The sequence below is a fragment of the Montipora foliosa genome, chromosome 14 (genome assembly GCF_036669935.1).
Source record: "Montipora foliosa isolate CH-2021 chromosome 14, ASM3666993v2, whole genome shotgun sequence".
Lineage (NCBI taxonomy): Eukaryota > Metazoa > Cnidaria > Anthozoa > Scleractinia > Acroporidae > Montipora > Montipora foliosa.
Genome location: NC_090882.1, coordinates 9432587 through 9445129, shown reverse-complemented (window position 1 = coordinate 9445129; position 12543 = coordinate 9432587). Strand labels below are relative to the sequence as shown.

Genomic DNA, 12543 nt, shown 5'->3' with positions numbered 1-12543 from the left:
CTTCCCGTGAATGTTTCGAATTAGAAATAAAGCTGTACCTCTCTTCAGATCTCTGCCGCAATTTTTGCCCGTTCCGAATCAAATAAAGACTGGGGAGTGGCTAGTGAGCTGAAACTGTGAAAACGTAGAAGGGAGGGTTCGGTAATATTTGAATTCTGTCACATGCCTTCTGCCTTCCGTTTAAAGTGGTTAAAAAGTTGAAATTTGTTTTTTTCCTTCCCTTTTTCGGCTTACAGTACAATTCCATTTTGTCCAAATAACAGGAGTGAGAGCGTTTGTGAGAAGGTAGCCCGATCCGTTTTAAGCGTATAGTCCCCTCCCTTTCTCGTCATTATATTACCGTTTGTTAGAGCCTCAATAAGCCCTACGGAGTCCCCCTCCCACAGGTGCTTTCATGTCCTTCCCAAGTCTCGCAACAAAACGGTTTATAATCAGCATTGCTCATTTTGGTTTCAGATATTAGGATGTCTTTTTTCTGCTTTTGACATGGCTGATGTCCAAAAATCGCCATGGAGGGAGGTACAATATATGGCTCTTCAACTATTCTGTTAACTAGCGCGACAGCTGAAAAAGACAAGTCTGGCGAGCTCGAAGGGTTTCCCTGTATATCGCCATTGGACGACGGTACGTGAAACACAACAAATTTACTTGTTTGTTTTTTTTTTCCGACCACTCACCTGCCCATCGGAAGTTGATTTTATCACAAAAGGTCGTTCCTCGTTTTTGAAAGATCTGTCTTGTTAAGTTTTTCTTCTGCTCAAACTATATTAATTAGCTTGCTGAAATGACTATAATATACTTGCTTACTTTCATTTTATTGTTTGAACAGCAACTGAACCTTGTATAACCTTATTTAAGAATTACATCAAGATAGAAAAAGAGAATTGTTTGTCTTGTATACGTACTACTATAAAAATCTCATTTGACGTTACATGTACGATGTACGTTTTTGATTCTCCTTCTGAATTTACAGGTGTGCTCTCAATTTCGTCTTAGTTTATAATGTCATTTTATACAAAGCATTTTCTTCAAAAATGTTTACAGTTCGTTTTGCTTCCGTCATCATCCTTAACTCAGTGTCAAGAGCTTAAAAAGATCAGGGAAATATAATTTCCTATAGCATCTTTTCCTAACTTTAATCATGCACAATTTACATGACTGTACTACTTGTAAATCCACGATTAAAGTCAATTCCGTTTACACTGTATACTCTTCATAGTTTAATTTTCATGAGCTAACTGTTTTCAAGATCTGCATTCTGAGTCACAAATTACAACAACCTTTTGGGAAATTTTTATCAATTTGTTACATTATTCCCTTCTTGACGAATTTTCTCCATATTATAGTTTTTTTCTTGTATTTATAATTTATTGGAAAAGCTAACATGAAAATTCGCATATCAAGATAAAAATAATCTTTCAACAAAAATAGTTCTGATTTTTATTTTTTTTCTGGTCTCTGGTCAGTTATAATTTCCTATAAATTGGATTATTGTCAGTGATTCAACAAAAATTAACAATTATTCAAAGTTTGTTGATAAATAGTAGTGTTTTTTAAAAGAGTATTTTCGTCCAAATGAAGTTAAGAGGGTGTTTTAATTAGTAAAAGACATCTCAGTTTGACAATCACTGCATAATAAATTAATAATGATTTCTCTCCCTTGTGGTTGACCTGAAGGAAATGCATCCTAAATTTGCATACCTTTGAAAAGTAATCTTTGAACTCATGGTGCATTGTTTGATCTTATTATTTCTGGAACCATATTGTACTTTTCATTTGTCAACTATCATCCTGGATTCACTCTTGGTTAATCCATCATGGGACAGCTGAAAGAGTAATTGCACAATAATTATCTACCAGGGTTTAGAGAAAGAAGTAGCCGACTTCTCTTAGTAAACTCAGTAGCCGATACTGTTCATCGCGATCGGCTGCCAGTACTTATTGAAACCACTGAGCTACTACGTAGAAATCGTTTGGTGACAGTTAACATTATACAATGAAAGAAATATTCAACTTTAAGCTGCCAAAAAACTTGCTTTACAAGGCTTGCTTGCTACTAATATAAAAAACCTGTTTTATGAAATGTCTTACTTGTGGCACAGAACTTTGATAATACCATAAATTCAATCAGTTGATGACAACTTCTTTCTTGGATGCTAAAAAAGGAATGCTGTTATTTTGTAAACAAGGAAATTTTGATTAAAGAATTTGTTCACTCAGTAACTTAAACCATGCAAGAATTTGTTCCTGATTTTGGCCTGTACCAACCTTAATGGGAGTAAATCCCTTCGTCTTCTTTGTATGCCCTTAAGGGAAACTATGACATGTTTCTCGTGAGACCCAGCCACCAAGTTTTCGAAAAAAACAAGAACTGTGCCACTTTAATAGGGTGAGAACATTATCCTTGTCTTCGTCCTTAAATATCTTAGAACTCCTAGTAGGGGGACTGCCATTACGGGGCCTACACTGTACCTCTATCCACTCCTTATGTGAGAGACTCAGGCTACAACAATCCCTAGCACTGAGGGGCTTTGCCCTTTTTGCCCTGTATTCTAATGCAGATTGTGACAAATGAAAGCATTTTGTACACAGTGCCAAGAGATCCTTTAGATCAATGAACCCTTCTTTTGACTCGCACTGATTAATTCCCATTGGTTTACCTACAACAGAGTATCTCCTCCACAAAGAAAAGCAGCTTCCTGCTCAGTTGATGGACAAATGGCGTAAGGCAGCTCTTGCAGTATCTTACGCCTCTGTTTTTTGTGCTTTTGTGATTGGAATTAGTGCATTTGGTAAGCATCCTTATTTTCACAAGACTGCACTTCCATTGTTTAAACAATTGATTCCTTGGAGTAATTTTACTTGTCAACCGGGGCTTCTTAGGGGCCTGAGGAATCAGTGGTTAATTAAGTTGTCAATAATTATACTTTTTCCTTTGTTTTTCCTTGCAGTGTCAATTCCCCTTCTTCCCACATTTTGTTTTTGGTTTGGACTTGCAACTCGACCCCTCTAGGTCATCTCTAGTTATCTTGAATCTTTTTCTTGTACAGTTGCAGCAGGGATTTTAATTGTCAAGAAAGATCTGGCCGCTTTAGGCTGGTTTAGGCGTCTAAGGGTTAATGGGGACGGTGATTGATTAACCCACTGACTCCTGGGGGTTCCCCATTGACAAGTGAAATCATCTGCCATTAGACAGAGTAAAATACTAACTAAAGTCGGTTACCGGTGTAGGCCGGTTTAGACGCCAAAGGTTTAATAACCTAATATGCCATTGCAGTAAAAAGCATCACCCTTAATTTTTAAAGAATATTCGTTCGGATTCAAATACTTACAAAACAAAAATAAACCTGAAAGAAACTGTATATTTTTTTAAGTGCAGGTTATATTCATCAGTCCTTTCATGGGAACACATGAATCCAAGAAATTGACCTGCTCCCCAATAAGTGTCTTCATACATGTAGTTCAGTTGGTAGTCAGTGAGAGCATTGCACCGGTTCAAATCCTGCTGAAGACCCCTAATATTTCAGGTGTTTCATCCGTTAGAGACAATAAATTTGCTTAGAATGTAGTATGAGGATCACTGCTGTCTTTCAAAAATAAACCTAGAAACCACTTTTTTCTTTGTCATTTTTTTTCTCTCAAACTCTTTAAATGCATTTAATTATTTTTTCACAGTTATTTCCAGTTTGGCTAAAAGTTCTGCAGCATTTGGCTTTGCAGTAAGTACTAACAACTTGAAGTAACAGACAGGGTGTAATCACTATATGATAAGCATGAGACATATTTTCAGCTGGGAATTTGTATGGGGTTAATTTCTTTACCAGTGTTCTCTTGAGGCTCTTATTACTGCCAGCATCTTGTTTGTGTGGTGGTGGTGGTCACCTTTATTGCTACTAAAATAAATTAAAACCCTCTTGCCTTTAGAAGTTGTGGTCCCTCAGACACCTAAAATACAGGTCTGGCTAGTACGCATAGGTTAAATTAATAAGGTTAATATGTATCTAAATTAAGAAATTCAATCGTTATATTCTGGAATTAGGTGCACTGTCTAACACTTTTTATGGACTAATAATCATAACATTAGAACTGAATCTGACAGGGATTTCTGTACAAGTCATGTAACCTGAACAGTGCTTATATTAACCAAATGGTTTTCAATAAAATAATTTTGAAGTTGGCATCTGGTAGGAGTAGACTAACCTACTTTACCTGGAGAGGCCCCTTTCTTTAGTGGTGTCTGGGTGACAGCATGCTATTTTTAAAAAATGCTGCCAAAGGTCATATCTCAAAAGCAAAATAGACCATTTTACAGATGTGTGCTTAGTTACCTGGCCTATGAATGAAAGGGAGGCTAGAGTTGCATGACCTTGTTTTGATAGAAACCTCTGTCACTGCTTTTCTTATGTAAATTCCAACTAATTAGCTTGAGAACAATATCATTAACATAAGAAAAGCAGGGAGATCTGTATCATAACAAGGTCAAGTCCAGCCTCACTTTCATTTAAAGGCCAGGTAACTAGGCACACAACTGTAAAAAGGTCTATGGATGATCACTGTTACATGACTTATAAAAGTCATTATCAAAATGGGTTTTAATCTTAGGTTTGAAAGAATCTGTCTGGAATCAATAAAAACTATTTCGTTAAATTTAGAGAGAAAAAGTATAAATTATACTAGGCAACCTAATTAATAATTACTTAATTATGATATTAAGCAACTTCAATGGGTGAAGAAGCCAGTGCTTTTCTTTGGCTGACAGGTTACTTTAAATGAAACCTGTAAGCGTTAAAGATTATCCCTTAAGAAGTACGTGTTTCTGAAAAAAAAAGAGCTTTTAAAAATTAGTTTATAATTTTTGTCTTTTTTGCCAGTTTGGCTCTATATTAGATGTCTGTTCGTCATTGGTTGTAATTTGGAGGTTTTGCGGTTTGGCCGGGAAAACATATTCCTGGGAAAGAGAGCGAAGGTATGGAAAATTTGTAGAAATTATGCTCTTTTGATTAACAGTTTGCAGAGCTCAATGGAGGGAACCATCAGGGGAACACTAGCCCTGAGTGCTTCCCATGTGATAAATGGTTTAGGTAGGGTTGGCTCAGTGAAAGAACCTTATAAGCCCTTCCCCCTTGTTCGATTCCCAGACTTGCCATCATATATGGGTTGAGTTTGTTTGCTCTCCATTATTCCCTGGGAGGTACTAATTTCTACTCGATCCAGGTTCCTCCTATTGATCAAAAACCATCCTTTGAATTGTTGTTGTTTATGTAATGTTACAATAATTATTATGATTATAACAACTTAGAGTAATGCATAAAATCAATAATAATTACATATTGATGCATTACAGCTGTAACCTTAGTATATGCTGTTTCACTGCAGAGCTTGTATAGCAATTGGAATTCTGTTTTTGTTATCTGCAAGTGGAATATTCATCCGAGCCATCAGGTCTTTAGTTGTGGAGAAGCATGCCGTTAAAGTAAGTGCATTTGCAATGTGTCATTGCTAGGCTCATGAGACAGAAAGGCAAGCTTATTGAAACAGTTTTGGATGAAAAGATGAACTTGAATTGAAAATTAAAATGTTTATCAAGGCAAAGGCAAGAGAAATCATTAAAAAATGTTAATACTTTTACCCCTGAAATGACCCCCATGTAAGAGTAAAATCATCTGGTGTGTGACAGAGTAAAATCTATGAATCACACTTTCAGGACAGAAGGGTTATGGAAGGGGACAATTAGTTCTTGAGCAGTCCACCTAGATGTTGTTAAGCCATTCACCACTGAAGCAGCCCCCAATGACGATTAAAATAACCTGGCATTTAAAGACAGAGTAAAATCTACAAGGGAATTTATATTAGGAAGGGTTATGAAAGGGGTCAGTTCAAGTCAAGTCAAGTTCTTGAGCAGTCCACGTAGATGTTGTTAACCAATTTACCACTGAAGCAGCCTCCATTGACGAATAAAATCATATCTGGCATCCGACAGAGTAAAATCTATAAGTCTCACTGTCAGGACCAAAATTGTTAATCACATACTCGTTCTAGCACAGTTCATCTCCAGTATGATCATTAAATTAGAATTTTAAAGGGGACATATTTTTTGAGTGGATAATTATAGAGGTTGTTAACCCATAATTGGGAGTTCAGAAGCCTGCGCTGTTTTTGAGCCCGCAGACAGCAACCGGAAGTGAGCTGTTTTCCATGTTAACTTGTCTTGTTGACTATCTTCTTTTGACTTTATATTGCCAAGTATCTTTCCTTTATTACAGATGATTAGGTTAAAAATCTGGGAGACAATACTGCCCTGGCATGCAAAATGTTCATTTCCGGTTACTGTCCGCGGCTCAAAAACGTCGCATGGTTAAACTCCCTAATGTCTCCTGAACCACCCCACATAGACAAGTTATTGTTCCGATGTTAGACAGAGTAAAATCTATTAAGTCACAATCCTAGGGGTCAATGAGTTAAAGGGGACTGTTTTTGAGCCTATGTAGGGGTTGTTAACCCATTGACTCCTGGGGGTTCCCCCTTGACGAGTAACATAATAATCGTCTGGCATTAGATAGAGTAAAATACTAAGTCTGGCCGGTTTTTGCCGGTTCAGGCGTCAAAGGGTTAAACCAGCAAATTACATCTAAAGAAAACTCACAGTGAATATGCCATGTGACTCCTTTTTAATTTGCTCTGACTTGCATTAATTGTTAATCATCTTAACATAACTACTGTCAATGGTTAAATTATGCAGTTTTTTTTAATAACTGTTTCTTTTTTTTTTAGTTTGCTGGCATTGAGGCAATTTCTGGTGTCAGTTTAGTGGTGTATTCATCACTTGCATGGATGAAATTTGTCATAGCTGAAAAGTTGGAAAGTGACTCTCTCCGAACAGATGGTAAGTTGTTCAAGCTTGTTCTGCCATATTTAATACAACACTGCAGCTTGCCTGTATGCTTACATGCAGCATCAAAAGGCTGCTGAACATTTATTATGACTGACCAGTTAAAAGTGTGATTACCGTTCCTTATCAACCAAACCTATGTGAGTTGTCGTGGAGGAGGCAGTGTCGTCCAGTTGTTACTGGGCACTTGCTTTGAGAGTTCTTACCTCTCATTGAATTTGATCCTGGTTGTCCACAGTTCTGGACTACTTACTAACGCAATTCCTGCTTCTCAAAGGGAAGTTTGGTTTGAGTTGGTTTATCAGTTTATCGTCGCTGACGCCATCTCCATATGAAATTTTGTTTTCTTCAAGCTTTCAACTCGACAGCCGGTGCCGGTATATCATTGGGGATGATTGTGAGCACAATATTTTATCAGTACAACAGACATATTTGGTATCTTGATGCTTCTGTAGCTCTTTGTATAGCAGTGGGATTATGTGGCTATGGAGTAAGGTTAGTGCAAAGTGTCAATTGAGAATTATTTTGTATGTGGGAAGTCATTTCCCTTTTGCTTTAGATTTGCAGTGGTGCCGTTCAGCAATTCTTATAAAAATATCACACTTCATTTTTAGTTAGTCGAAACAAAGAACAAAACCGATAAATGTAATTTGTTTGTTTTCCTTTGCTGAGCAGAGTCAGTATGTACTTTGCATTTATGTCTTGCAAAAGTGAAATTTTGCATTTTCCTTTTATGTTCTTAACAAAGCAATGCTAGCAGTCGTTTTTTAATCTTCATTCTGGTTCTTGTATCATTGGAAACCTTAAGATTACAGGAGGAGTATATCTTTGACAGGGCTTGAAATTAACGAAAAAATCCAGTCGCAATTTTGCGACAAGATACGAAAATTTAAGCGATATTTCGCAAAATTTAGTCGCAAGATCGTCGCGCTGCATTGTGTTGTCAGCGGTGTGGGAAAACAAAATACGAGCCCACAAAACTTGTGTTGAAAGAAACCGCTGAAAATGGCGAACGATATCGAAGGAATGGAGTTGTGCACGTAACATGGCAGCGAAATTACGCTACAATTACGCTATCTTCAGATTAAAAGAAAACTCTAGGCGAGAAACAAAATAATTTTGTCATTTCTTCATTTATTTTAGTAAAAAGAGCAGCAAAGCGGCATCTGCAAACCCTTTTGTTTCGAAAGAGCGAAGATGAAAACAAGTCGCAAATTTGCGACTTCTCCAAATATTTTAGTCGCAAAAGGAAAACATTCAGTCGCAAATGCGACTGTATTGGTCGCAATTTCAAGCCCTCTTTGATATGAGGAGACTACATGTATGAAGAGCTCATACTTCAACTGTAGAAAGAAAAATTGTCAACCCAAGACAAGAATCTTTACAACTCGTGTATTACTAATTGTCAATGGCCAAGCAACTGGAAAAAGGGTGAGCCCGTCTTCAAGAGAGAAGATCTCCAGATTAGTGGCAATTATAGACCAATAGCTGCCCTCCCTGTGGTCAGTAAAGTATTTGAGAAGCTCCTCAGCGAACAGATCACAAAGCAATTTGACAGTCGCTTACATCCCCGAATCACGGCCTATCGTAAATGCCGCAGTTGCGAAACAACACTGATATCACTTATTGAAGCATGGAAATCAGCACGGGATAACCGAAAAACTGTTAAGATCTTGTCCAACGATTTGGGCAAGGCTTTTGACTCTCTGCATCCTCTCCTTATGATCAGAAAATTAAGAGCGTATCGATTTTAATATGAACTACTCGACCTAATTCGATCCCACCTGTGTGATCGACTGGATCGAGTGAAACTAAGAGCCATTAGAAGCCATATTGGAAGCGGACTGAGAGACGTTGTCCTCAGGGATCTGGTCTAGGTCCGTTGCTATGGAACATCTTCCAAAACGACCTGACATACGTAATTAACTCACATCTCTCTATATACACGGATGACCATCAACTGTATGAAACAGCGGGAAACGTGGAAACTGCTAACAACTACCTAATAAGCAACGCCAATAAAGCCTCTGAGTGGTACGCTAGCAATCTGCCAAAAGGAAACCTGGGCAAATACCAAGTTATGACTCTCAACCATAATAGTACAGCAAGTGACACCTCATTACACTTTCAAGGAAACACCATTGACTCTTCAGATTCTCGTTAGTTGCTAGGAGTCAGTATAGGCGACCAGCTGAACTTTAACAATCACATTACCTGTAATGAAATATGTAGGAAGGCGAGTCAAAGGGTAGGCGTAATGATGAGACTTAAAAAACTTATTCCTACTTATGCTAAACCAAGCCTGTATAAATCAGCCATCATGCCGTACTTAACTTATTGCCATCTGACTTGGCACTTCTGTTCTGCTACTGATAAAAGAAAGCTCGAACATATTCAAGAAAGAGCATTACGCGCAGTTTTCCCGGCTAAGCAATCAAGCTACCGAAATCTGTTGAACAAAAGTAACCTAATAACGCCACAGGATAGAAGACTACAAGATATCACCATCCTTATGTATTAGGTGAAACAGACTATGCCCCACAAAAAGATGCGAGCTATTTCATATGCACTGCTCACCTTACAATTTAAGGGGCTGGGTGTCAGAGTTTGCCATCCTTAGATTTATGACCAAGAAGTAAGGTCAACATTCACTCGCCTATTTGGGACCTGAGTTGTGGAATGGGTTGCCGGGCGAAATTAGATCCCATCCATCACTGAGCAGTTTTAAACATGGTATTCGCAAATGTGATTTACTGTAAGTTCGATCGTAGAAGACAATAATTGTTTGAACTGCATTCTTTGTAACTCATAACAGAACGAAATTTCTTTCACGTTGGTTTTAAGGTTTTGAGTTTTAATGCCTCCAGGTTTTAGTAGGATACCATTAGTTGATAGTAGGTTTTTAAAATTTTTATTAATTTTAATGTTAACAGTTGTATAATTACTTTATGATTAGGACTGTCCCCAATTAGTAGAGGGATGTTTCCCCTCGGCTAGATACCTTTGACACGTTAATAAAGTCATTATTGATTGATCATTCTCAAACTATCAAGCCGTTCTCGTTCCCAGATCCCATCGTTTCTCTTAGCCGGCGGGGCCTCTGCACAAGAAAACTAGAGACATGGAGACATAGGAAATCAAATTGTTTCATTAGTTAGCCTTGCAAACAATAAGATCTTGAAGCGGAAGAAAAAATGGCCTATGTGGCGTGGTGGGGTTAGCTGGCGTGAAGCCGGTCGGTTAAACATTCTTGTTCCCGGATTACGCTTTTCTTGTGGTCAGCGCAAGAACACGGACTCTGGCCACAGCCAAAGCAGGAAGTCTGCGAATCATGGACTTCCGGCTTTTCTGCGCACTCTCAGAAATTTGAAACAATAACGGTTGTCAATGGGTACCACATTATACCATAACCGCGACTGCGTGTATTTTTGGCTGTGGCCAGAGTCCGTTTTCTTGGCGCTGACCAAAAGAAAACCAGACTCTGGGGACGAGAATGGACGGTAAAATGATCAGAGTGTCTTTGTTTAAACCGACGATATGACTTATTGCTTCTTTCTGTTCGACACGAAGGGACACTCTCTCTAAGTTAAGGCCACTTAAAATTTCACATAGAGACTGTCTCGTATATGAATTCCGGAAGTCCTAGAATGCTGTGTCTCCGGGGAGCCGTTTCTCGAAAGTCCCGAAACTTTACGGGCCATTTTCGGGTGTCACAATATTATTCCCTTTTTAACTCAAGAACGGGGAGCATTTAATTCGTCAAACCTCACAGTTATTTTTCTTTTTGTTACCTTGAAAACATGTTAAAAGATCGGCTTTCCAAAACAAGCGGTTGGCAATTTCACAGATGGCTTTTCGGGACTTTCGAGAAACGGGCCCCAGAGCTCTTCGTTTTCAACAGCGAAGGTCCAGCCCGCTAAGAGAAACGATGAGATCTGGGAGCGAGAATGCTATCAGGGTCTTTCGTCTTTCCGTCTCTTCTCACGGGAAGTTACGAAGTTGTCAAGCTAAGTAGGAGCTGGTCATTTTGTGTGTTCGTGATAAACCAGTAGAGGAGGTGAATACGAGAAGTTCACATTTGAGAGACATGTACTTGAAATACGGCAATAGTGCTTGAGTACGAACCTTGAAATCTTATGCCTATGAGGTTCAGTTCATGAAAGTTGGGCTTTACTGCTACATGTATTTCATAATTCTGCGGAATCTCATCTTCAAGCGCTAAGCGCCAAACTGCGCTTTGGCGCTTCCATCAATCAATTTCCGACTCCGCTTCTGGAATTGGAGTTTTTGTTTAGTTCACAGCTCGAATACAATTCAGCCTCATTTTGACTATTGCAACGTTGTTTGGGGAACTGAGCAGTGGGATAACTTTACCGAGTAAAGTGCAGAAATTACAAAATAGAGCAGCCCGAGTTTTGACTTATTCTAACTATGACGCCGATGCTGGTTACTTGTTTGAGCTTCTTGGATGGAGAAATCCATCTTGCCAGCAGCAAATACAAAGAGCTACAGTGGTTTTTAAGTCTGCACGGGCTGGCTCCAGAAGACTTCTGTTCTAGGTTTGAAAAGCGTCAAACTGCTTATAACTTAAGGAACTCTGAGCACAAACTAAATGTACCACTACCACGCACAGACTATTATAAGGATAACTTTAGCTATAGAGGCGCTGTACTTTGGAACAGCCTTCCGCGAGAAGTAAGATGATCAGCAGAGTCTTTGGGGCAGTTTAAACGCCTAATCCAGCAAAAAAGTGCTTTGAGTAAATTGGTTGAGTCACGGCATTCTTGGAGAACAGCTATTTTATGGCAGTTTTATGTGGAGTATTGCTTGGGGGGTAGTTCTAATTTGGTACGTAGTTTTAGTATACTATTCTTATTATGACAGCTTAATAATTGGGTGTATTGCTTGTGGGTAGTTTTAATCTAGTATCCTATTCATTTAATTTCCTTACATTCTTATTTTATTTCAACAGATTGCTGGGAAAACTTCTTCCTGCATCAGAAAAAGCACCACCTGGAGAATTATTTGAATAGATTTTAATAGTGTCTCTTTTATTTATTTTATGATTTTTTGGGCGGTTTAGTATGTGTATAAATATTTCCATGGCATGTCACTCAGTGGATTGTACTTTACCTAAGTTTATGTCAATAGAGTGTTTCCGCTCATGTGACCAGCAGCCCTATTTACATACTAAAACAAAAGGAAGAATTTGCATAAAAATGGAGGTCAATTCCCAAAAGAATATTTCACTCCAACATGGCCGCTGTTTCTTTGTTTCAGTTTTCCAACATGGCTGCCGTGACGTCATGTGAAAACACTATATATGGAAAAACAGCTTCAAAGTACTATTAGAGCTTGTCGTCACTAGTCTCCCACGGAACCGTTCTTTGTGTCGTTCAGTACGCAACGCGCGGGGTGGAGGGCTGCGTGACCACACGAAGAACGGATGCGTTGAAATGAACTGTATTTAGCGCTGGTGCACTTATTGTCGACATTGTACAGAAATAAATCAAATCAACTCGTATCAAGTCGTAGATGGTTTTTGAAGAGAGGGGAAAAGCGGAGTACCCGCAAGAAAAACCTCTGGGAGCAGAGTGGAGAACCAACAAACTCAGGGGAGGAGTCGGCCGTGGGCCACATAGGTAGGAGGCGAG

At 38.7% G+C, this 12543-nt stretch overlaps 1 protein-coding gene across 1 annotated transcript; it reads left to right on the top strand.

Moving 5' to 3' along the window:
* The first annotated feature begins 393 nt into the window (after positions 1-393).
* On the top strand, positions 394-12413 carry LOC137985094 (transmembrane protein 163a-like). Its single transcript, XM_068832560.1, has 8 exons — positions 394-624; positions 2670-2792; positions 3676-3719; positions 4872-4966; positions 5377-5473; positions 6772-6883; positions 7243-7384; positions 11862-12413. The coding sequence occupies exons 1-8, from the start codon at positions 510-512 to the stop codon at positions 11920-11922; spliced, it is 789 nt and encodes a 262-aa protein (XP_068688661.1). The 5' UTR covers positions 394-509; the 3' UTR covers positions 11923-12413.
* Positions 12414-12543: the final 130 nt, after the last annotated feature.

What these genes read in the sequence shown, in the direction of transcription:
- LOC137985094 (XM_068832560.1), top strand. Translation starts at nt 510, where the DNA reads ATGGAGGGAGGTACAATATATGGCTCTTCAACTATTCTGTTAACTAGC. An exon ending in CTGCAGCATTTGGCTTTGCA is followed by an intron (nt 3,720 to 4,871) that starts GTAAGTACTAAC and finishes CTTTTTTGCCAG; the next exon opens with TTTGGCTCTATATTAGATGT. An exon ending in TCCTGGGAAAGAGAGCGAAG is followed by an intron (nt 4,967 to 5,376) that starts GTATGGAAAATT and finishes GTTTCACTGCAG; the next exon opens with AGCTTGTATAGCAATTGGAA.